We start from the raw sequence: 26,296 nt of genomic DNA, 5'->3' as shown, positions 1-26,296 counted from the left end.
TTATCAGATTGATAGGATTACTAATCCAGACGTTCGAAAAGTGATATCAAAACGAGTCAATGCGTTAGGACAGTGATCCCAATAACTAGATTTTTGCCATATGTTGTGATCCTACACCCTCCTAACGAGGTGTGTAGAATTAATCAGCTGATCATTTCTAGGGTAATTTTAACAGTAACGGTAAACGTAGAAGTATAACATTTTTTAATAACCGTATAACATTTTTTAAATAACATTTAGATTAAAATAACCAGGCATAATCAAAGAATAAAACTTTTATTTAAAATAGACAATTTCTGAAAATTTTCATCACAATGATAGAAAAAAATTATATATTTTTTTATTATTAATATGATGGAATGTTTATTATGTTGACAATAAATAATGAATGATTAAAATAAAGTTTATAGTGTTTTTGTTTTAAATGGCATAATTTTAAAAAAGACTAAAATAAAACACATTTTGTTTTTATAAAAAACAGTCTAACAGAAACTAAAAAGTATACTTAAAGCAAAACAAATAAGATAAAAATAGATCTTATACAATCGTTAAAGGGGGATATTAAGATTATTTGCTTCATTTATCTCTTTTTACGAAATATATTTAAATGCGATTGTTAACCCGGTTAATCTAATGATCCAACCGTTCGTAATTAAACTACCAGCTGATTACTCTCAGCACTGATCTTGGAACAGCTGATTAGTAAACTACCTAATCTAGGATTTTAATTCCGAAAACCCCTAACATGTTTAATTTATGTCAATGATGACAGGTATTGATAATTTCGATTCCAAATATCTCGAGAACCATTACTCTTAGCGATTTTTACCAAGAGACCTTCTTTTTTTTATGTAAAAAACGACATAAATGTATAATTATACATTTAGTATATATTATATACTGAGTAAAAAATAGTTATTTATGATATAAGTGCTAAAAGTGGTATTTTATTTAAGCTTCCCTTCGAACAAAATAAAATCACTTTTAGCATAAATATCATACACTATTTTTTCTACAAACAAGTTTATGCTAGAGATGGGCAAAAGTAACCGGTTTTTTGAATAACCGGTATTTTCCTCTAAAATAACCGGTTATTTAAAGGTAGTTTTTTTTTCACCAGTTAACCTAAATAACCTTGCATTACGTTCAATAACCTATAGCCGGTTATTTTTTAAAAAATCGTACTTGTTTAAAACAAGTAACAATTAAATATTAGCTGTTTGAATCGTAAATTTCGAAGAAGCGAACGGCACGGATCTTCCAGATATTACGACGATAACGGGAGATCCCGCTCCCAAAACGAAAATATATGACATCAAACATCAAATGTCAAAATTAAATCAGGCATCAGGCGAACCCTGATGATAATAATCAAAACAACGGCCGAATGGCCCTGACAGGTCAGGCCGTAAAACAAAGTACTAATGGCATAGACTACTACTAGCCACCAGATGCCACCAGCTAGCCAACTGATACGAACCTAACTTCAAATAGATTCTCTAAATTCTATATTTAAATTTTAACCGACTTTAACGGATTTTCAACGGTTCTTCAAAAGTTTTCCATGGTTTCGCCCAGTTTCACCCACGTTTCACCGTAAATATATTTTATTTGTAGTTTGAAGTCTCTCTTGAAGCTTAGACTAAAGAATACAAAATTGAAGTTCAAGTAATGAATGAAGATAATCTTTCATTATCTATTCATTCAGTCTCCTTATTTTTCTTTGGTATTTGATTAAAATAACTTGGTTGTAGATTGTAGAACTTGTGAGTTGTGTGGTTTATTTGAACGTTAAGTAATTACTAGTTTTAATATCATATCCATGTCTACTCAAAAAGTGAGGTTAGCATTTTTATTTAAATTCATTTTGTACATATACATACTTACATTGCTACAATCTCTATTTAATCATGCGATTTAACTAAGTTTATTATCTAAATTTGAAGTAGACCTATGGAGTGTAGAGGTAAGTAAACCTATAGGAAAACTAAATATTTAGTTTTGCTAGGTTAGGTTATTTGAATAACCGGTTAATTTGTGTCGGTTAATTTTGTCAAGTTATTATTTTTTAAAGATAATTCCGGTTAACCTATAACCGGTTTTTTACCAATAACCGCCCATCTCTAGTTTATGCTCGTATATATCAAGGTATTATTACTTTTTTATGTTAATGAATAATTCATAATATGTCATTCTGAAATCAAATTAATTATGGAGTTTATGGTTGCTAGGGTAACAATTATCGCTTCAGTGTTCAAAGTAAATCACCAGTGCTAAAAGTAAATGACTTTTACCATCAGTGACATAATGTCACACATACATATATGTCACATTTTAGGCACGGACAGCGTGCGTTAAAATTTACATTTTTACTGACGTTTGTAGAAAAATATTTTTTATAGTAGTTTTATACAGGTACGACCGAAAAGTTATTAATTACTCTTCAAACCAGTTAAAAATATGTAGGTGGCGCCCGTAAAAAATCTACGAAATAAAAATGAAACTTCTGCACCCTGTATCTCCGAAACTAAGCATTTTTGGACATACATTTATACGAACTTTTTTACTTATTTTTATCTGCAGAATATGCTGCCGAAGTTTCCGGAATACAGTTCGCAACCAGCTTGTAGAAAAAAAAACGAAACAAAAAACATATTTTTTTGGCGAAAAATCACTCTAAGAAGCCACCGAACTCGGGCGATCGATTCTTTAATCGGGCACCTCCCTGTAAGGAACTTCACTAGTGATGTTGAACCGCTCGAAGTAGTGCGTGAGGAATTCAAAGGTGGGTCTCTTTTCCGGTATCGCGTCCCAGCATTTCAGCATGATCTGGTAGATTTCGTCGGGCAGCGAATGAGACGGAGGTTTAGGCATTCTATAACCTTGTTCCAACAGCTCAATAACTTCCCGCCCGTGCATCCCCGGGTACGGAACTTGACCATAAGTGAACAGTTCCATCAGCAAGATTCCGTACGACCACACGTCGGATTTGATGGAGAATTTTCCGTAAACTATGGCTTCTGGAGCGGTCCATTTTACGGGGAATCGCGATCCCTGTTTCGGACAGTACTCGTTGTCTTCGATGACCCGAGCCAAGCCGAAGTCGCAGATTTTGGCGATGTTGTTCTCGCCGATGAGTACGTTACGGGCGGCTAGGTCTCTGTGGATCAGCTGCTTGGACTCGAGGTACTCCATGCCGCTGGCCACTTGGAACGCTATGTAGATCAAGTCTTCGAATTCCAGGAGTTTGCCCTCGTCTTTGCGTAGGAAGTCGAGCAGGCTGCCTTTGGACATGTACTCTTGGACGATGTAGATTGGTTCTTGTTCGCTGCAGACGCCGTAGAGGGCGACCTAAAAGAAAATCGTACAATGTACTCAGGAATTTTAGACATATGGTAATCGCAAAAAAATTTCGGATGCACGTGATCAACTTTGAGTGACGAGCGATGGCGACAGCGCTGCCAGATCGTGATGGATTTATTAGATGAATCTTAATTTAAAATTGACAAAAAATATATTTATTATATCATTTTTTAAAGAGTTTTACGTTTTATTTTTAAATTAATAACTAATATTTTAGTGATTAATTGATTTATTTGTTTTATAGCTTATTTTACTTATTACATATTAATAAATAAAATCGACTATAAATAATACATCATATTTTACGCAAAATTGTAAAATTTCCAGGGATTTTGTGCCTAAACGGTTGACTTTTCATAAAACCTTTTTTATAGGAAATTTTATTCTCTTTAATTTTGCTCTCCTCAAATTTTCGCGAAAAACCCATAGTCGAGATATTCACAAAATACCGATTTTGGCCGCCATCTTGGCAAGATGGCGGCAAGTCTGGAAATGTGCATTTTATGGATTTTAGTTAGGGACCCCAAAGCCCATAAACCTGCAAAGTTGCAAAACTTCCGGACTTTTTTCCAAATAAAAATCCCCAATGACTGAACTAATATGCGGATTTTTAAAAAAGTTTATAGCTTACTAAATACTGCAAAAAATAACACATTTCGATAATTTTAAACATGCCCGCTAATTCCATTATAATCTCTTTTGAACAAAACGTTTTCAGATAAAAGTTGTAGATAATCACATCCTTAATGTGAGTTATAGCCAATTCTTATCTTTTTTTAACTAATTTCACTTAGTTGGCCTGGTAATCTTATTCTATTATGATTCATAACTTATAAAATGACAGAATATTTTATTAAACGGTTCCTTACAATTTACCCACATTAAACAAATTAAAATTTAAAAAGCTATATCACTAGATACACTTTAAGTTATTTTAGCAAATGTTCAAAAAATCTACTATTGTTTTGAGTACCATAAAATGCGTAAATAATACTATAATAATAAAATGTCTTGAAACCCGTTCTCTAAAATACGTCAGTAACGTTCACCCGTCAACGTATTCTCGAAAATGTATGGTTCAAGAAGAGTTCAACCACACGCTTTTCTTCTTTTGCAGAATCCTTTCCTATTTACAATTTATGTGATATGATGATAGTTTGACTGTTTGACATTTCTGAGAGCAAGGACAATTGAACTTCTCTCCATGGCTAAGCAAAATTGATTAAAAAAGATAAGAATTGGTGATAAAACTCGTAATTCAAAACAAAAACATATTATAACTTATATCGCCAAAAAGTCATGGCCAACTATCGTTTCCATAAAAAAAACATACGTTTGTATCATATTATGTCAAAAATGACAGATTTTAGAAAAAAGGAGAACACTTACTACCTCATTGGATCTGATTATCTACAACATTTATATGAAAACTTTTTGTCTAAAATAGATTATAATGGAATTAAGGAGAATTTTTATATTTTTAAAATAGCCCAAATTTGTTTATTTTTTCAAAATAAGACATAAATTTTGTGAAAAAAAAGCCCAGTATGTTTGTCATCACAAAACTGCAATTCTTCCCCCATTTAACCGACTCTCTAATTCCAGTAGTTTCCGAGATACCCATAGAGAACATCGTAGAAAACTCACTCTGTATACATAAATATATTTGATTTTTTTATTCAAATGACTAAATAACTCGAAAATTAAAAAATCTGACTTAGTGTGCTATTGTAAATCGGCGAGTTGTGTTTGTTTATTCAACAAAATGAGAAAAATCCCCACTTTAATTTGAAGCCAACACCAATGAGCAGATAAATAAATGAGCAAACCCATTTGATAGTCCTAAAAATCATGCTGAATTAAACACACCGCAAATAAAAAATGACGTAAACAAAGAAAACTGCAAAAAACAAATAAATAATGTCAATGCCAACCAAATACCAAATAGTGCGAAAAACGAGAATGTAGAACTACTATTACTCTAATTAATGGTAGTTAGGCAACAAGAAAAGTGAAAACAACCATGCAACAAGTTGCATCGTAAATTTATATATTTTAAAAATAATTATTAGGATTAGTAATTCAACGTTCAATGTTTATATAAGGTTTTAGAGATTTATTCAATGGTTTTCTAATCGCTAAATATGTAGAGGTTTATTATATAAGTGTAATTTTAACAAACATAAATGTATAAACATTTGTATGTTACATGAATGTTACAGTGGCCGTGCGTGAGCGGTGGGACTGGTTAGGCGACAAGTTTTTAGATGCATCTATTTTTTGGAACTGTTTCACGATCTTTATCGCAGAGTCTGCAGCAAAGACTTCCTTGATACAGGTTGAGTTTGTTCAGGCATGTGTCCTGTCAAGAGGCCTGTTGTAATCCGCACTTTATTCCTGCTAAGCATTAACAGTTCTTTTGCGGTTTTAGGCCCTTGAAATAAAGGCCTTGCTGTGCCTGTGCCCCTGTCTCTTTCTCCAGTGGACATTCTGCTACAAAAGCTACAAGTCGTTAGGTTTGTACTATATGGATGATGGTCTAACAATTCGATGTTTCCTTGCTTTAAAGACTGGCTTTGAGCTGGGAACTTGCATTGTCTTGATGGAGGATAATTTGTCGTTGAGGGTTAATTTTCCGAAACTCAGCAATTACTTCCGGCAAACAATAAGTACGCACGATATAATCGATTATAACCAATTTTGGATAAAAAGTTTTCAGATAAAAGCTGTAGATAATCACATCCATAATGAGATTGTGTTTTCCGTTCTTTTTTCAATAATAGTCTGTCATTTTTGACATATGGCACAAACATGTTTTTTTTTAATGGAAACCATAGCACAGATTATACAGATTATAAACTTTGCTTTTTCTTTAATGTTTTTCGTGGTTCCAATTTTCGGAATCGGGTACTAGTTAGGTTACTAGTTTGCGCACATAGCACGCCCACTTATGGCCTCTACAATTGTGCACAGCGCCTTACCGGCACAGTTATTAGAGACATATCGGAAAACCGAATAGCGTCATGCAGTATTTACGCGTACCTTATGGTTACGATATGCGCGAGTGAATTTTTAACGCAACACCCGCTAATAACGTTACCGCCTGACGTAATTTGCGGATCAATTACACAAAGCGATATTTCTAAATAACGCTTAAAAATTGCTTAAATGGGCATATGCGGGTATTTGACAACGGGGGCCGGCCGGCGAGATCTTTTATTTTAGGTTATGTTTGAATTGTTTTGAATTATTGCTTTAGTTTTAATAGGTAATTTGATATTTAAGTAGCTGGAATTAGTTTTAATTAAATAAATATGGCCCAAAATATGGATTCCACCTCTTCAAATATTAAAGAACCTATAAAGAGGCGTAGGCTTACAGCAGATGACGACTTAGCCCTTCTAAGAGAATTTGTTGCTTGTTACCCTAAACCCACTGGCAGACGTTGAACAATAAAGCACTGGAAATAAGCACTTTAGCCCTTTAGTTTTAAAATACCTAGTAAACAAAACAATTTCAAAGTTTTAAATTCAAAGTTAGGTTAAGTTTAAATAGCGGACGCGACGCGAACAGAATTCTTTCCGATCCGATAACTATAAATGAAGAGAGTTAATACCACCTTACGTAAAGGAAATAACACCTGGCCTTATTAACGTCCATGCACGCTATTCGGTTCAGCGATATCTCTTTATTACGCTGTTTATTGTTATTTTACGCGAGTTTATTTTTGCGCACAGGAAATTTAACTCGTTTGCACATCGTCATAAAAAACAATTTTCGTACCACGAATTAGGGATAATATTTTTATCTGTATACATATAGTATACCTAATCTGTGACCATAGTTAGCTATGACTTCGTAAAAAGCGCCATTTTTAAGATTTCCAGCGATATAAACTATAATATTTTTTTTTCGAAAAATTACTTGCATCTTGCATTAAAGCAATGGCCAACTATGGTTTCCATTTGAAAAAAGATATGTTTGTGTCATATGTCAAAAATGACAGGCTTTAGAAAAAAAACGGAGAACGCAATGTCATTAAGGATGTGATTATCTACAACTTTTATCTGAAAACTTTTTGCCTAAAATTGATTATAATGAAATTAGGGAGAACTTTTAAAATAACCGAATGTTTTTTTTTCGAAATATCTAATAGTAGTTTCCGAGATACTCATAGAGAGCATCCAAGGAAACTCATCCTGTATATGCAAAATATAAAAGATAACCCTCGTATATTGTTGGTAACAATTTGGTTAAAATATATCATTTCCAAGATTTCAGTACATTGATTTTAATGAAACGATATGTAAATTTTTATATTTCATATAATAGACCCTTATGTTTAAATGGTTTTGAAACATTTTTTTATTAATAAAACTTGTAATAAAATGATATTTGAATATTAAAAATTAATTATACAGTGTTCCGAAAGAGCCTCATATTAAATTTCTTATCAGAGAAATTTTATATTGGCTCCGATCTTTCTTTTTTAAATTTGCGAGCAATAGTAGCCAACAATTTGAAAATATTTTCATAGATGATAAGGTAACTCAAATTATATTCTTACACAAAAGTTATAAATTATTATTAAACGGAATGCTGTCATTTTTTTTCAGGTCAAGATTCCAGTTAAGAAGTTATACCGAGTGCGTCTGAAAAGTGGCTCACCCCCATTAACTTTTCTATTTTTTCAGATAAAAAACGAGATTTGGTATGTTAGTATATGACACAAATTAGGATTGGTTGACGTATTCAATTGTTTTTGGTTCCTTCATTAAAAATTACGATTTTACCATTTTACATACAATTTTTTTAAGCGAAAATGTCACAGAGTGTCATTTAAAAATCAAAAGTTGTAGTCATTTCTAGTGAAACAGGAAGCGACCAAAAACAATTAATTGAATACGTCAATAAATCTTAATTTAAAATAATACTAACATACCTAATCTCGTTTTTTATCTGAAAAAAAAATATAGTGGTCAGCCACTTTTGAAACGCCCCCGGTATAAATAGCGGTACAATTACAAAAATTAAGGATATCAAGGTAACTTCCATTGAAAAGCTAAGTAACTTTTACCAAACACACAAAAAATATAATTAAAAGTACTAATATAGTACACATATCACACTATAAATTAATTTTTTTATTAAGGTAGCAATTTCACTTTCACACAACAAATAAAAATCTAATAAAATTAATATTTAATACGCCCAATGTGCTTTAAAAATAAATACATAATAATAGTCGGATTAGAATTTCTAAAGGTGTGACCTTTATTTTCTTTTCAATACTGTTAATTAAAAGGTAACAAAATTGACGCTATCGAGTATATTTTATTGAATAAAATAATAATCGATTTTGCTGTGATACAAAAATTGACATATGAAGGTTATTTACACACCAATGCAATAGCTGAATTCCGACAATATTTGCTAAATCTTTTATTGTCCTTTACAATCGCGATTACCTCTTTTTGTAGAAAAATGTTGAAAATTAACACGTCTTAATTGATCTATGATTAGATATCCAATGTCATATACATATAAATAATAATTGCTGTCTAAGATTTATTGAGATTATTAAGTATAAAGTTATAATAAAAAAATGTGACAACAATATGACTTGAAATTTAACAATTATTTATTTCGCTAACCATGTTAGCTTCATCAGCAGATGATTATAAACTGTTTATAATCATCTGCTGGTGATGCTAACATGGTTAGCGAAACGCGCGTCCAGTGTAAAAGTAAAAGTGTTTTGGTGTATTGTGGTGATTTAGTGTTTATTTTGCTGTGTAACACCAAAGGTTCCAACCCTCAACTGTAATAATTATTTATTTTTTCAAAAATTTTATTTCTTTGAGTATTAATTGTCAAATATCAGTTTTTTATGACATGCATGGAAAATTGTTTAATGTTAAAGCAGTTCGTGTTCATAACAGATTACTACATAAACAGTTTACAATTTAAACGAAAGCTGTAAATCATGCAAATGTACTGAAAATGTTTCGCACTTACCAATCGTTTATGTCGGAATTTCTTCATTATGGCCGCTTCTGCTAAAAAGGCTTGCGTAGACATGGTTCCTTCTCTAAGAGTCTTTACTGCTACTTCGTACTGATTTCGCCATTTGCCATAATACACTTCACCAAAATTACCACGTCCCAATCTAAAACATTAATTATGTCAAAGTCCTCTGCTTTGCTTTTGTCCTTTCGAAGTTCAACATCTTTTAAAGGGCATAGGCAGCAACCCGTGTTGTTATGTATTTTTAATATTCAATTGAACTGTACTTGGTTCGTTAAGAGTTTATTAAGATCTAATTGAGATACAAAAACTAACCTAATTATCAAAGCAAACCCTTGAAGGAGGGTAAAAGGACAATAACTCACAATCTTTAAGTTGTTTAATTTAAAAAATTTTAATGCTTAAAAAAAGCAAGGGGGGCGACATGTTTCGGGAATTAAAAATATTCCCATCTTCAGGCCCAAAGCTAAAAAACAATTACAGAGGTCAAATTTAAAATACAATCACAAACAAGTTAAAGAGTCAAATTTTTTTTTATACAAAGTCAAAAAATTATATATATCACAAAATTTGTTCAATCACAGATAACAATATGGTATGTTAAATTTGAAAAATTAAAAACAACTAGACTAAAATCATAAGGTGAGGGGAGCCGTATAATCCACCATAATTAGATAAATTGAAAGAAAAAACAAGGTCAAATCATCAAATCATACCTCAATGCACAATTCAAAGAAAAATACTTAAGCAATAGTTAATTAGCAAAATATCATAATTTCCAAACCATATTACTTCGATTTTTTGTTTTAATATTTAATTTTTGACGAGAATGGACGTTCGTCTTAAGACTGTTTCTGTGATAATGTGAATTCTCGTCAAAAATTAAATATTATAACAAAAAATCGAAATAATATGGTTTGGAAATTATGATATAGATATTTGATATTACAACGAAATGCTACCTTCTTGAAGAGTTATATAATTTAAAGTTACAATGAATGAGTTGTTTTAAATGTTAACGGCTCTAATTGGTTTTATTGATTCTGAGTGGTTGTACTTCCTAAGTGACTTTTGTGTGAGTATGCTTTTATTTTAAAGAACACAAGTTTAATTAAATTAAAATAAAAAATAATTCTTCTACATATATAAATTAAAATAAATATTAAATTTCTTAAAATTAAACTAAATTAAATATTAATTTTCTACAATAAATAAATTTGAAATATAAATTAAAATTCAACATTATACTAATTAAAAAATAAAAAATAAACAAAATTCTTAACTGGTTCTTAACTAACATAACTAAAAAAAAATATCCTACAAAACTGAATATCAGCATATACAGATTGAAGGAATTTACTCTCAACTTACATTACTAATACAAAAAATATATAAAAAAAGACATATCACTAAAAATAAATTTAACTATTGCTTAAGTATTTTTCTTTGAATTGTGCATTGAGGTATGATTTGATTATTACCTTGTTTTTTCTTTCAATTTATCTAATTATGGTGGATTATACGGCTCCCCTCACCTTATGATTTTAGTCTAGTTGTTTTTAATTTTTCAAATTTCACATACCATATTGTTATCTGTGATTGAACAAATTTTGTGATATATATAATTTTTTGACTTTGTATAAAAAAAATTGACTTTTTAACTTGTTTGTGATTGTATTTTAAATTTTACCTCTGGAATTGTTTTTTAGCTTTGGGCCTGAAGATGGGAATATTTTAAATTCCCGAAACATGTCGCCCCCTTGCTTTTTTTAAGCATTAAATTTTTTTAAATTAAACAACTTAAAGATTGTGAGTTATTGTCCTTTTACCCTCCTTCAAAGGTTTGCTTTGATAATATGTACGCACACTGGGTTAGAGAACGTTTAGTACCTACTAACCTAATTTCTAATAAACTTTCAACTATTGGCGAGAAACACACTGTATACAAGGTGTACCAAAAAGTTCATATGAAATGGAGATTTTTTTTAGTATTGAGTTATAAAAAATTATGTGGAACTTCCTCAGCATAATCAGCAAAAAGAAATATTTTGGTATAATATGTCATGCAACAAATACCATGGTAGCAAATTACAAAAATCTTCTTCATATACCGGGTGCGTCTCAAAAGTGGCTCACCCCTATAATATATGTTCGTATATGATATAAATTAGGATTGATTGACGTATTCAGTTGTTTTTGGCCACTTCCTGTTTCACCGGAAATTACTACAATTTTTGATTTTTAAATGGCACACACTTAAGGGACAAAAAGACGAAACTAGAATTTTGTCGAGTAAAATTGTCGTTATGAATCGCATGTTGCAATTTCAAATAAACCATATTCGAAAATGTCAAAATTGACATATCATATGTCATTCCATTCAGAGTGTCATTTTCTATTGAATAAGGTAAAAAATACCGAAGGTGCCATTTAAAAATCGAAAGTTGTAGTCATTTCCGGTGAAACAGGAAGTATCCTAAAAAAATTGAACAACGTTTTTTTATCTGAAAAAATAAAAAAGTTATAGAGGTAAGCCACTTTTGAGACGCACTCGGTATACAAAAAGGGCGTCAAGTGACAAATTATCGAAAAAACTCTGAGTGAATTTAATTTTACGTCCACATATCAAGTTTCATAAATATACATGAACATTCAAATTCCTGTTATTTTTCGAAAAAATGTATTTTTTCTCTATGAAACAATATAAAAAGCCTCATCTAATAAAAATAACCTCTAATATGTTCATGTTAGTTTATTATACGGCCAAATTGTAAAAACAAAAGTTATACAATTTTTAGTCTACAGACATTGCAGCAATGGCCAGTAAGAAACAAAAATTTTGAACAAATTTAAAGTTTACAGACTTTCAAAATAATATGTAATCTGCTACTCTAGACAAGAAAAAAACAAACTGTCTTTTTATATTCTTTTATAACACTTTTTGGAAAACCCTGTATCAAATCCCATTTCCTTTAAATATTTCATCGAATAATTGAATACTGAATGCTTGAGTTTTTTTCTGTTTATTACTATATTTTTTTTTTGGTAGACTTCTTGAAAGTACACCAGATAATGATTTATATAGTAAGGTTTACCTTACTATACAGGGTCGCTTTTATGTATGGAAACGGTCGATTATTAGGTAAAATATAGGAGGTACCGCAAAAAGTTAAATACAAAAGTTATAGGATTTTTAAATATCTATTAGCGAGTAATAAATTTAAGTATACAGGGTCGTTCATAAAGTCGTCAAACATCAAAGTTTCATTTTTTTAAATAGAACCCCTTGTATATTATTACATATTTCAATTCTTCCTTCAATTCTAAGCAAAAATCGAAATACACACAATGTACTTCAAACCAACCGTTTCCGAGTTATTGACTTTTGAAAATATCACTTATACAATCCGATTTAATTAATTTCGATGTATGTATTTGGTTTGATTTAATGATGCCATTCTGCCAAAACTGCGATACTGTTGTAATGGGTTTTTAAATTCCTATTAGCTACTAGTAAATTTAAGTATACAGGGTCGGTCATAAAGTTGTTGTCACATGAAACTTTTTTTTAATGAAACGCCCTGTATATTATTGCATATTTCAATTGTTCCTTCAGTTTTATACAATAATCGTAATATTGTGTATTACCAAAGACATTATAAAGATAGACCGAACATCTCATTCATAAATACTCGTTGGTAGTGTATCAAACATTCCAATGTGTCAAACAAGGACAGAAGAGACAGAGAAGTCTAAAATTTCCGACCCCGGCAACTAGGCGCATTTGGGAATGTTCTAATGGTCAGGGGCGTATCGTTTTTTGGAACGAATTTAATTAGTAAAGTAAAAGTAAAGTAATTAGTAAAATTTTTACTCCATATTAATATACTACATTAACACTTTTTCGTCAGATGAGTTTTGTTATAAGGTCTAATATAATAATACAATTAATATCCCACATATACTTATGTTGAAACGTTAGTAGTTTTCGAAAATCACTCCAACGTCGATTTTCAATTTAAACTTTCAGTTACTTCTATATAAACTTTCAGTTACTTTTGAATATTTACAGGGTGACTCAGGCTTCCGAAACAGTTCTATATTAGGTTTGTGGTTGGTGACTTTTCTTTCAATTTTTTTTCAGAATATGGAGGCATTTAGGCACATTTTTTACATTTTTGTAAACATAGGTGGCCGGAACATATTTTCAAACCAAAGTTGTAGATTTGCCATTAAATTTCCATTCCAGAAATACCTAGGGTTGCCACTTGTCCTTTTTTGGAATAACTTGTCCTTTTGACTTTTTTTGACTTAAAAAGTCATTTTTATTTACGTATTTTCCCTGAGAAAATTACCTACAGTAAACAGAAATATTCTTTTCGCCCAAATTTAATTAGGAATGTTATAAAACTTAACTTATAAATAAATTTTTTTTGTTTAGAATAGGCAACATTATTTAGAACTTCCCGTTTAATCTGAAATGATAAATTAGGTTTTAGTTTTACCTTTTTCTATCTTAAAAAGAACTTTTCAAAATTAGTACCTAATTAGTAACGATTTAGTTAGTTCGCAATCAATAGCTTCCTGTGAAGTACTGTGTAATAGTTGTTTGTATTATTAATAATTTCCTATACCTAAAATCAATATTTAATGAGAAAATTGTGTTTTTTTTTGAAAATATAAGACAAGATTTTACTTTCGGTCTTTTTCTTGTATTATGATGGCTCTGATACGAGGCAATTGCCTTTTAGTCTCGCAATAGAAGGCATTTATCATTAAAAGTATAAAATCTGTGTGCTACAGTAGATATGGGATGTCTGTCGCATAATAATGAATACCTATTACGTTTATTTACAAATCCATTACTTTCAAAGGTAGCTTCATTAGATAATCAAATTTTAGTTAAATGTCCTAATCTTCATGAACTGTATTAAGCATATGTATTGCGGTTTGAATCACCCTGTATGTTGACAAAAAATTTTGAAAATGTGCGTTACAATGGCCCCCATCTTATGTAAAAAATTGAAATAAAAATTACAAACCAAAAACGTAATAGGTAAAAAGCTTTTTGGTGGCCTGGGTCGCTCTCTATATAGGTATGTATAAAACTAGTAGCCTAAGAATTATTTACAGTTCGTCCCATTCTAAAAAAAGTTAAACACACCATACAAATAACTCTAGGAAGATGTATTTGTACGGTGGTAAAAAATTGTCTAAACAAGGCCGAAGGGGCAGATATAATAAAGCAATAAAATGTAAAAAATGTCGGGTAAACACCTTTGTTTATTTATTGAGCAAAATTCCTTTAGAATATCGTATATAATGACCAAAATAGGACGCAATTTTAAGAAAAAAATGTCACATTCTGGCTTATAATAAAGTTTCAAATGTAACGTTTATATTCAAATTTGTTATGATCTACAACAGTTAGGTAGTAATTGAGACGAATTATAATTCAATTACCGGCTACTACGTTCTTGTTTTAATAGATCAAAATTCAACAAATATAATTAGAAATTATTTTAATTGTGAGAGGCTCCCTTGTGGGACGCCTATGTACGATTACGGCGCGGCGGAATACCTACCTGTAAAAAGACAAATTCGGGTAATTTGAGCTTATTTATCGACACATTTGACACTGTCGTACCATATTGAAAATTCGCAGATTCAAAAGTACATTAAACAAAAACAAAAACTACTGAAAAACACTGAAAAGTTCACTTCGGACTTGATTCCGACTTCAAACACACCGTAAGCTAAACGTAGTACGCTATAACGGACCACGGGCCGTCGCGAGGGGAGGTCGGACGGACGGCTCATTTCATTCTGGAAGACTAGCAGCGACGTTGCCAGTAGTTCTAGACGTTTCAGCACATTAAACAGTAAACATGTCTTTTAATAGTAACGCATATATCATCTGGTTAATAACATATTACGCATGCTTCTTTAAAAATAAACTATTAATTTAATTAAGAAATTGAGATTTATTGATATCCGGTGAAGGTTTTAAAGTCACCTTTTCTGCAAATTAAACTAAGTAGATAGGCGCAAATTTGATATGTGGCAATGTCGCCTTCTCTATCTCGGTTGATTTTTACAGTACGTAGTCAACCTCCGAATGTTTGATCGGGTTAAAATGCATAATGTGATATCTGTTCTTCCTAAATCTATGTGTATTACGTACATAAATTGACGAATTGAAATGTTAAACGAAAATTTTGTAATTTCTAGACTTGATATACTCTCGTTTTATACATCTATAAATGCTAACTTGAGAACTAATGTCAAATATTATCACAGATTAGGTGTACTATATGTATACAGATAAAAATCTTGTCCCTAATTCGTGGTACGAAAATTGCTTTTTATGACGATGAGCAAACGAGTAAAATTTCTTGTGCGCAAAAATAAACTCGCGTTTAAACAGCGTAATAACTGGGCCGGTCAGGCGCTGTGCACAATGTTAGAGGCCATAAGTGGGCATGCTATTTCTTGTGCGCAAACTAGTAACTTAACTAGTGCGCGACTACGAAAATTGGAACCACGAAAAACAATGCTTTTGACGATAAGTTTATAATCTGTGATATTATCAAGTATCACAGTTTCGGCAGAATGGCATCGTTAAATGAAACTGAACATATCGAAATTAATTAAATCAAATTGTTTAAGTGATATTTTCAAAAGTCAATAACTCGGAAACGGTTGGTTTGAGGTACATTGTATGTATTTCGATTTTTGCTTAGAATTGAAGGAAGAACCGAAACATGCAATAATATACCGGGGATTCCATTTAAAAAATGAAACTTTGATGTGCCACGACTTTATGACCGACCCTGTATACTTAAATTTATTACCCGCAAATAGATATTATAATTTAATAATTATTATTTATTATAAACCCTATATTTTTATATTTAACTTTTTGCGTTTCCATACATAACAGCGACTCTGCATAAATAATTATCTTCCAGTTACTCAAGAAATATCGAATATTTATAACAAACAATTTTCCGCGACAGTTTCAACAGTTCTTGACTAATAATTAGACAAAGATGTTTAATGAAACTAATTTGTCAAATAAATTGTTTGGTATAAAACCGCTATTACATATATGAATGTCTAATGTTCCTGTGCGATAATAAACTCGTTTGAAGAATATTATATCCTGTGTATAAACATCAAATGACAGAAAGTCTTCATTTAAGTGCATAAAATTTTATAATGAATGACCAACATCATTAGGACAAATTGATTGCAAAAGATTATTCAAAACTATCGTACATTCGAGGAGTATTTAAATATGTAACGATGAATATGTAAGTAAACGCGTAACTATATTATTTAAAGCTATTTTAACTTGTAAATATTAGAGATTTTGAAATAATTCAGCATTACGGTTTTATATTCTGCCATTTAAATTAAACTATAAAAAAAATAGGAATAAAAAAATCCTACATAAAATAATAAAACCCCTAGTTTTTATAAGTTCCGATTATAAAAAACTAGTAGTGGGAACTATCGAATGAATACTATGGAAACATTCGCTAGTTGCAATTCATTCGAATAATTCGATAGCTAGTAAGAAAACATTCGTGGAAAACTATTCGAATAAAAATTATCGAATAGATGCGTCATCTGCCTTGAAATATTGTATTCTAGTAATTCGGCAGCAAAAACCATTCAGTTATAAAATTCATTTATTCGTCAGGATCGATTATAATAAAATATTAGAGATCTATAATATATGAGGGCCGAAAGGTCTATAATCATCTGCCGGTTGCTTTAAGATTGGTTAATTCCATAAAAACCTTCCGGAGGCTACTGAAAAGGGCATTTTACAGCGTTGACGAATTCTACCGGGACATCCTTGATATTAGTCTTTAGAATTTAGAAATATTTTATCTTATCTTTATTCTATGTATTGTATATGTTATTTTACTTAGTTGTTTAAACCTATTTCCTGAATTTTGTTTGTTTGTTTATATGGTTGTATTTTGTTCAATCTTATATTTACACAATTTTTTTTCTTTTTGTTTTTATATTTACACGCGTATGTTTGCTTTTGATGGAACTGTTTTTATATGTTAAAATTGCTGGCAATAGATATTTTAGGTTTAGATTTAGGAATATGCTTTGTTAATAAAAAATTATATATTTTTTTAACAATAAAGTACTTTTGAATTGAAAAATTGAATTGAATTAACTGGATTTTAGTTGTCGCCCGGCGACGGAGGTTCCTTTCCGAGAAACCCGACAGCGGTCGGTGGCAATGCTATGAAAGAAGCCGGCATCTTTGATTTTTTGCCGAGTCAGATAAAGATAAGGACACATTATTTTTTTTATTCAGGTGCTAGTATTTACACAGAAAATACATTATGAAAGGCGCTGTTGCCATATATTGGTATTAGTCTCGGTATTAGTTGATATTAGCAAAGAATATTATCGTTTGGCTTTAGTTAGTTAGGAATAGTACGTCTATATATCTTGCATTTTTTTTATTAATATTCTGTTGTTACACTGCAATAATACTTGTTATTTTGGATGTAGAGGAAAATGATTTTTAATGTTTTTAAACAAAGACTGGTTTAATAAATCATAATAACAGTAATAATTTGTTATACCTATTAACAACAAAATTTAAAATCATTTAATATAATTTTTTTTTAAGTAGTAGCAAAATATAAACAACAAATTAAATGTCAAAATTATTTATATTAGATCCTATTTAAAAATAATATAGTCTCTAAATTTTTTGGCAACGTTGGTTTATTAAATAATAATAATTACAGAACTAATTCGTTATATTAACAACAAATTTTAAAATCATGAAATATAAACATTTATTAATTTTCTAAGCGTGGAAAAAAGCTAATGGAAGGAAAATATAAATAAAAAATTAGAAATTAAAATTATTTATATTAGGTACTTTATATTACTATTTAAAAATAATATTTACTTTTACTGGCATTTACTTTAAAAAATAAATGAAATATTTCTTCGCAAAAAACTACATGTAAGAGAATTATTATAAACAAAACACAAACATCGTTAACTTTTTTTTTAAATTGGCACGTGTAAAACTTTCAATTTAATTTTCTCACCCCATAGTTTGAGTTCGATAACCACATTTACTTAACCACATTAATTAATATGATTATTAAGTTCAACTAATTCATATTATTAAAACATCTAAAATACAAATATGTATTTTTAAAATTAATTGTAAGTTCATCTCATCTCTCTAAAAAATTGCTACTTCTCAAAATTTCCCATTAAAAAATAGACCATATACCATATAAAATTAAATAATTGAAAGATTGGGCTGCGGAAAATCACACAAATTTTCGGAAAAATTTTGACCACATGCACACGCACACAATCGTCAATTAAAAAAACTACTATTTTAGTATTTTAAATATTTTAATAAACGCAAAAATAGCACAGTATTTATAAGGCGAAGTTATAAAAATTATGAAGAAGTAATAATGCACTGACGCACACAAAAATAAAACGAATACTAAATTTCATTTATCAAAAGCATTCGATAGTCGTGGCTCAACGATAACCATTTAGTCGCACGGCGAGGTTGTCACATATGCTTTAGTATACAAATGAATGAATGATTTTATTCGAATAAAACCATTCGATAGTTGAAATCATTCATTCAGTAACCATTCGATAGTCTAATTCATTCGATAGTTCTCATCGGTATAAAAAACTGTTCCAAAAACAAACTTTCAAAGCAGGTTGATACAGTTTTTTTGCTACAAGTTTTATAAGGATATGCGGGCCACATATAACATGTTAAAATATATTCTAAATATACAATATAGTTTAAACTTATTTTTATACTAAAGCTGCAGTTTTCACCAACGGCAAAAATATAAAATCACATATTAGTCATGTTTTGAAATAAAATTATTTTGTAATAGTGTACTAGAGACATTTGATATATCATTCTACTCAGTATCATTTTTCTATCGAAAAAAGTAGAAATATACCGAGGGTGCCATTGCATAAAAATTGCATAAAAATCAAAAGTTGTAGTCATTTCCGGTGAAACAGGAAGTAACCAAAACAATTGAATATGTCAATCAATCCTAATTTATGTCATATACTAACATACCAAATCTAGTTTTTTTATCTGAAAAAATTAAAAACTTATAGGGGTGAGCCATTTTCGAGACGCACCCGGTATATCTCTATTTTGTAGTTAAATACACAACACTATTGATCTGTTATTTTGAATATATGGTCGAGGTCGCATAAAATCCCTAGATATATGATTATATGACATCAATATACCATCAATCATAAAATAAAGTAGGACAAAAACAATTTACCGTCTGTCAAGCTGTATTTCGTCCCTTGGAATTTCCCATCTATCTCTATAAGTAGGGGCTAAGTCCCATAAATTCGGTTCTGGTTTTCGACAAGGTTTGGACAATACGTGACATAATCCATATGCATTTTCTAAAAAGAAGTAAGACAATAAATAATAAAACAAGTACAGATAATAAACTCTATATGAAATATTTTGTGAAAGATCTAACTAAGAAACAAAAAATATGAATATTTGACAAAATTTATAGATACATTGTTGTACGTAGTAACTAACAATTACAAAACAATAAAAAATATCTTAGAGGACTTCAGCTTTAATTTTCAAAAATAACACAAACGGCATTTTTAAAATGCCGTTTTTATATCAAGTAACAATAATATCTTTAGCTTTCCAAGTATCGAAATTTCTACAGTAGAAAAGTAGAAAGAACTTATCAAACGTATCCATAACGAACAACCTCACAGCATCCAACGCAGTCGCGGATAAATGGCTTTCTTTAGTATATAAGCTCAGTAGTTAGATTTAGTTCAAGAGTGAGTGACATATCTGACAGAAACATTGTGTAAATTTTGAAAATTGTCAGTCTCAAGAAAGACAATGTTCAAGAATTCAAGATAATATAAAAATTACGAATATTTAGTGGAATATCCCTTTGAATTAATTACTTCTCTACATCTTCGTGGCATCGAATCGATCAATCTCGTACAATCTTTACTGGAAATGGCCGCCCATTCAGTTTTTAGCACTTCCCATAATTCATTTTTATTTGAAATAGAATGGCTTCGAATTTTGCTATCCAAATGGTCCCATAAATTTTCTATGAGGTTAAGATCCGGAGACTGAGGGCCAATCCATTAGTGGAACATTATGTTCATTTAACCAATTTTGAACAAACCGAGATTTGTGCTTGGGATCATTGTCTTGCTGGAACAACCATCTGAGTGGCATTTCTTCATCAGCATGAGGCAGCATATTATTCTCCAATATGTCTTTGTACAAAAAACGATCCATTATCCCATCAATTTTAACAAGAGGACCAACACCTGAGCGAGAAAAACACCCCCATACCATTATACTCCCACCCCCATGTTTTACTGTGGGCATGTACCGTGTACCTTTTGGTCTTCGGACATAACGTCTCCCGTCACTACCAAACAGTTGAAACTTGCTTTCGTCGCTAAACACTACAATATTCCATTTCTGATAAGACCAGGTGAGATGATCTTGAGCAAATTTAAAGCAGGCCATCCTATTTTTCTTTGATATTAGTGGTTTCTTCACCGCAACTCTTCCAAAAAGTCCCATGTCATCCAACCTTCTTCTCACCGTGCGTGCAGACACCGATATTCCCCTTTCACCCATTTCTCGAGAAATGTCTGTGGATGTTTTTCTTGGATCTCCCATTGATATTCTCTTCATTACTTTCATTGTCCTGTTGCACACCTTTCTTGGTCTTCCTGACTTAAAAGCTGTTGAAACGTTCCCTGTTTTATTAAATTTACGAATTATTTTCGAAACGGTGAAACGGAAAATTAAAATGTTTAAATTTTTACTTATTTGAATTTGTTTATAACCGCTCTTGTATAATTCAACTATTTTATTTTTTAAATCCGTAGAGAAATATTTAGACTTGGGCATGATGTTTATATTTATCTGAAGCAAATCGTACCGTTTATCAGCTTAAACTAAATAATTTTAATGTATTTATTTATGGTTTCCATACTTTTGGCCACAAGAAATCTATTGTTCTCCTACAAAAACTGCTAAACAGATTTTTTTCGCTGTGCAACTTTTGGAATACTTTTATTTGCTGATAAGCTGTTCATTTATATTCCTGAGAGTTTAAGCATAGCAATATTTCTGTGATATTTTAAAAAGTAAAAAATTTCCATACTTTTGGCCACCACTGTATCTTACCATTTTTGAAGTAGGTGTGGTATTTTTCCAAAGGATTTTTACATAATAGACAGTTTCCAAATTTTCTTGTAGGTACTATTATCCTTTTTATTCACTAACACTGCTGAACTTGATGCTTTATGGTTTCATCTCATTTGCCCATACTTATGACACTTTTTAAAACTTTTGTGGTACTTTTAGTACGTTGATCACACACATCGAATGTCAAAAGGAGTACCTATTTTACAAATAAAACACTGAATTTCACTGGTAACTTTTCTGTTCCGTCGTAGTACTCAGAATTTCATAAGAATAACCCGACTTTCTCAATCGCTTATTCTCAACGAACTCTATATTAGAGTGTAGTATTTCTCCCAACCTATCATTCTCGTTACATAACATCTAGTGTCTCTCGTAATGAATTTTAGCTAAATCCTCTCACAATATATTATATAGTATACCGAGTAGTGTACTAGTGCTAGAATAGCTACTATCTTATATCCAAGGTTGGTATACTATTCTATTTACATCTTTTTACCTACCTACACTTTATTTTGAAATACTAACTATTAGTAAAACATAAATAACTTTTGTCATTTTGAATTTCCTTGTTTGTTCCTTCGAATTTGTGTAAAGAAAGTCAATATTTTGTTTGAAGGACAGGAAGTTATGATACTGAAGACTATTTTAACACTGGTGTTACACCAAAACTTAAAAATGCTGCAGAATAATATAAATAGAAGCAAAAAGGAAGTCCCAAGGAAATATCTTATATCATAATTCATCATTGTCTACAATTTTCAAGCTAACAATTATTGCTGAAAGGAAAAGTCTATGTAAAGGGTGGGTCAAATTGGATGCTTTTAAAGGTAAACACCCTTTTCTATAGGAGATAGACGAAAACTAACATCAGTGCCTGGAGGTCAATTTTTATCAAAAACATGATTGTGAAAATCGCACATCGATATCTGTTACCGTTTCGGAGTTAGTTTTTTAAAAGTGTGCATTTTTAATAAATCGTTGTAACTTTTTTGCTATGGAAAATTTTGCATCTTTGTGAAAACATTTCCAAAGCACATTTTTACGTAAAATTTAATGGTTTAAGTATAATTTTTTTAAAATTAATAATTTAAGAATTATCAACAGAAAATTTGATTTTTTATATGGGACACCCTGTATATTTTTAATTCATTGAAAATTTTTTAAAATTACCTTTCAAAAAATATAGCATACTTGATATTTTGCTCGATTCCTCTTCGAGATATAGAGGTTTTAAACATTACCAATTTTGAATAAGTAGGCTTTGAACGGCGCGCGCTGTAATGCAAATGTAAAAAATTCTAGCTGTGAGCAGCAATATAATATTTGCAATAAGAGATGCAGAAGTTTATAACAATTTAAACTATATTTAACAACATCAACGCATTTAAACTATATCTAATAACAATAAAAATTAATAATAAACCAAGAAATGAGATTCTGCTACAGTTGTTCGACATGACCGTCTTCTGTTATGGACAGACGGGACCGTTTTTAAACATTTCTCGCTGAATTCATTAACTCAGTGGGAGTGAAAGATACCCTCGCATAACCGCTAAGTACTTCTAATTCTTGTCTAGCTTATACGGGCAATTTAAAAATAAGAAATTCCGCAAAGATAAAAATCCACTAGGCACTAAGTCCGACGGCCTCGGCGGCCAACGACTGGGATTTCGGTTAGCTATTCAATTATTCTCGAAATTGACTGCAAAAATTTGCTGATAACTTCAGCGTTCTGAGGCGGTGCCTCGTCTTGCTGGAAAAATATGTTTTTGAGTTCCATTAGTGGCAGATCATCAATAAGGAGTCCAAAGCCTACTAGTTAAAAGTGGCGATAACTCTTAAATTATCATTTTAAAAAAAATATACTTAAACCATTAAATTCTACGTAAAAAGGTGCTTTGGAAATGTTTTCACAAAAATACAAAATTTTTCATAGCAAAAAAGTTACAGCGATTTCTTAAAAATGCATATTTTTGAACAACTCATAACGGTAACAGATATCGATGTGCGGTTTTCACCATCAAAATTGAGCTCCAGACACCAATATTAGTTTTCGTCTATCTCCTATAGAAAAGAGTGTTTCCCTTTAAAAGCGTCGAATTTGACCCACCCTGTACAATAAAAAAATCTTAAATTTTCCTGATAGTGTGATAGGAATATCGTTATTTGTATAATTAATTTATTAGAATCCTTTTTTTAGAAATTAGAAACTTTCGCATGAGTTTATGTGTTATATCATTGGAATAAATAAATAATGTTCTTTCAATTAAGTTTATGACATACTGTTTGATTGAATGTAAACAACGTCATACTATACAGGGAGAGTCTTAAATAAATGCAAATATTTTTAAGGGTAGTATTTTCTACCCCAGAATCAAGTCTGAGGTTTTTTTGATTTGAAAAAAAAATTTCAAAATTTGGAATTTTTCTTAATTTTTAATTAAAAAATATAATACCTTCATAATATGGCAACATAGGTAGTAGATTTAATTTACAACCTAGAAAACCTAGAAAAGATTCAGTGGTTCTCAAAATTTAAGCAGAAACCCAATTTTTTTTAAATTTTTAAATGAAAATATCTCAGTTATATTGAAATTATTTGAAAAACAGTAAAGGAAAAATATGTTTCTTATATCTACCAACCCTGAAAATATTTGCACTTATTTAAAAAAAATTATTTCACCCCGTATGTACAAATAAATATAGAGTAAAAACTACAGAAGAAATGTTTACAAATAAAGACTTACTGGAATACGCAAGCACTAATTCTGGAAGGCTGTCAAACGTCTTGTTTGTTGAAATATAAAATCCGCCATTATCTAAAGGTTTTATTTTGTAGTGCTTTACATGGTAACCTCTGTGGTCTTCCCAATCCTTGACGGACAGCGAATACCCGTTGGGGTTGTGCTCTGAAGGACGGATGAGGAAAGTTCCTCGGGGTTGCGTCTCATCTCCCAGCAATAATTTTTCAGCCTCTTTGCGGGAGATGTTCTCGAAGAACCAACTGAAAATGGATAATAGATTAACATTAGTACCTTAGATTTATCACACAAGTATAATATTGTAGTAATGCACACGGAAATATTGGAAAAGGACTAAATTGGTAGGTAACTTTGTTTCTTAACTAATTACTGACTCACTAGTGACTTAGCTTCACACACGAGGCTACTTATGTAGGATGAAAAATATATTTTTATTATTTTTTCATTCATATCTATGAAAGTATAGAAACATATTTAGTCATATCTTAGGATTATGTAAAGTCAAGAACAGTTAACCTAATAGGACTGCTCATTCAGCCGATAGTGTCTGCCAGGTGCATGCAAAAACTCTTCGCCTTGTGACGTCATTGTAGTCCTTGTTATGATAGTGTGTGTATTATTGGTTGCCGTATGCAAAACATTCAATATTTAGTTTATTTATTTAAACACCTTATACATATGTATGCAGTATAGAAAATTAACTGTATAAATCGTATTAGTCGCATAATGCATTTTTAAGAACAGCAGTTCCCAGCATCACCTTTTACAGGCATTCTTTTTAGAGTACTTCCATATTTTGCTTTAAAATAATTAATAAACAATATCGTAGGAACTTAGTAAGCACTCAGTCGCAATCCACAACACAAAATGAACGTATTTATAAACTCTATAGCTCTAAAAACTTTAAAAACACCATTTTCATATTTAGAATCGACAAAATAATTAACTCAAAATTTCTCAGCTGTTATTTTTATTAGTTTACCATAGGCAACCAATAATACACACTATCATGACAAGGACTACAATGACGTCACAACTGTCAGCTGTAGCGCGGGAAGAAGCGAACGTACGTCTTATGAGGATGAGCAATCCTATTAGTTTACGGTTCTTGATGTAAAGTGATCTGAAAGAAAACCAAAAACGCAATAATATACAGGCTGTTCCATTTAAAAAAATAATCCCGATCCGCTCACACTCTTTTGAGCCACCCTGTAGATGTTAAAATATTTTCCTGAAATGCACCCTAGTACATACTTTAGGTTTGAACTAAAACAACATTTCCAAGTTTTTAATTCTATTAGTTACAGATGCCCGACGCACTATTGCAGGATCCCTGTCTGTAGACAACAAAAAATACATAACCTTCTTTGAGTAATCTATTAGCTATTCTATTATAACTGATAACAAGGTTTGTTATAAAGTTCTTTGTGAAAATTTGTACAATATTTGAGTTTTACTACTATTAACTCTCATCACAAATTAATTAGTAGTACCAATACAATTTCTATATTTTAATAACCCTTCTACCTCTAATTAATTTAAAAAAATTTCACTCGTTTAAATAAAAATAATAAAATGTAACCATTTACATATAACGTTTAGGACAGAAACAGCATACACCACATTATATTAAAATAAATAAATTTAAATTTAAATTCTAATGCTGATTGGTGCAGGTTCATATTGGCATCACTTGAGCGGTGAGATTTGCGCGTTGAATGGTATAATATACCGTCACATGCGTTGTAATTAGTGTCCGACCGAAATTCCGATTTCGGCCTAATTTCGGCAAAAATAACGAGTTAAGGTGTACGCGCACTGAATCGTTACCAGTCCGGCGAGAAACGGCGAAGGCGGTGAC

The 26,296-nt window shown here is 30.8% G+C and overlaps 1 protein-coding gene across 2 annotated transcripts in view; it reads right to left on the bottom strand.

Moving 5' to 3' along the window:
* Positions 1-2,579: 2,579 nt before the first annotated feature.
* Positions 2,580-26,296, bottom strand: part of LOC115890863 (tyrosine-protein kinase Src64B-like) — a 220,530-nt gene continuing 196,813 nt past the window's right edge. For both annotated transcript variants that reach the window (XM_030911215.1, XM_030911214.1), the window contains 4 exons: positions 24,421-24,677; positions 19,734-19,863; positions 9,382-9,532; positions 2,580-3,351 (listed from right to left, as the gene is read on the bottom strand). In XM_030911215.1, the coding sequence (XP_030767075.1) occupies positions 2,710-3,351; positions 9,382-9,532; positions 19,734-19,863; positions 24,421-24,677 (1,180 nt within the window). In that variant the 3' untranslated portion in view covers positions 2,580-2,709. The remainder of the gene's footprint in view (positions 3,352-9,381; positions 9,533-19,733; positions 19,864-24,420; positions 24,678-26,296) is intronic.

This window comes from Sitophilus oryzae, unplaced genomic scaffold (assembly GCF_002938485.1).
Source record: "Sitophilus oryzae breed Bouriz unplaced genomic scaffold, Soryzae_2.0 scaffold_935_pilon_pilon, whole genome shotgun sequence".
Lineage (NCBI taxonomy): Eukaryota > Metazoa > Arthropoda > Insecta > Coleoptera > Curculionidae > Sitophilus > Sitophilus oryzae.
Note: the sequence above shows the minus strand (reverse complement) of the source record. Positions and strands in the feature narration are given on the sequence as shown.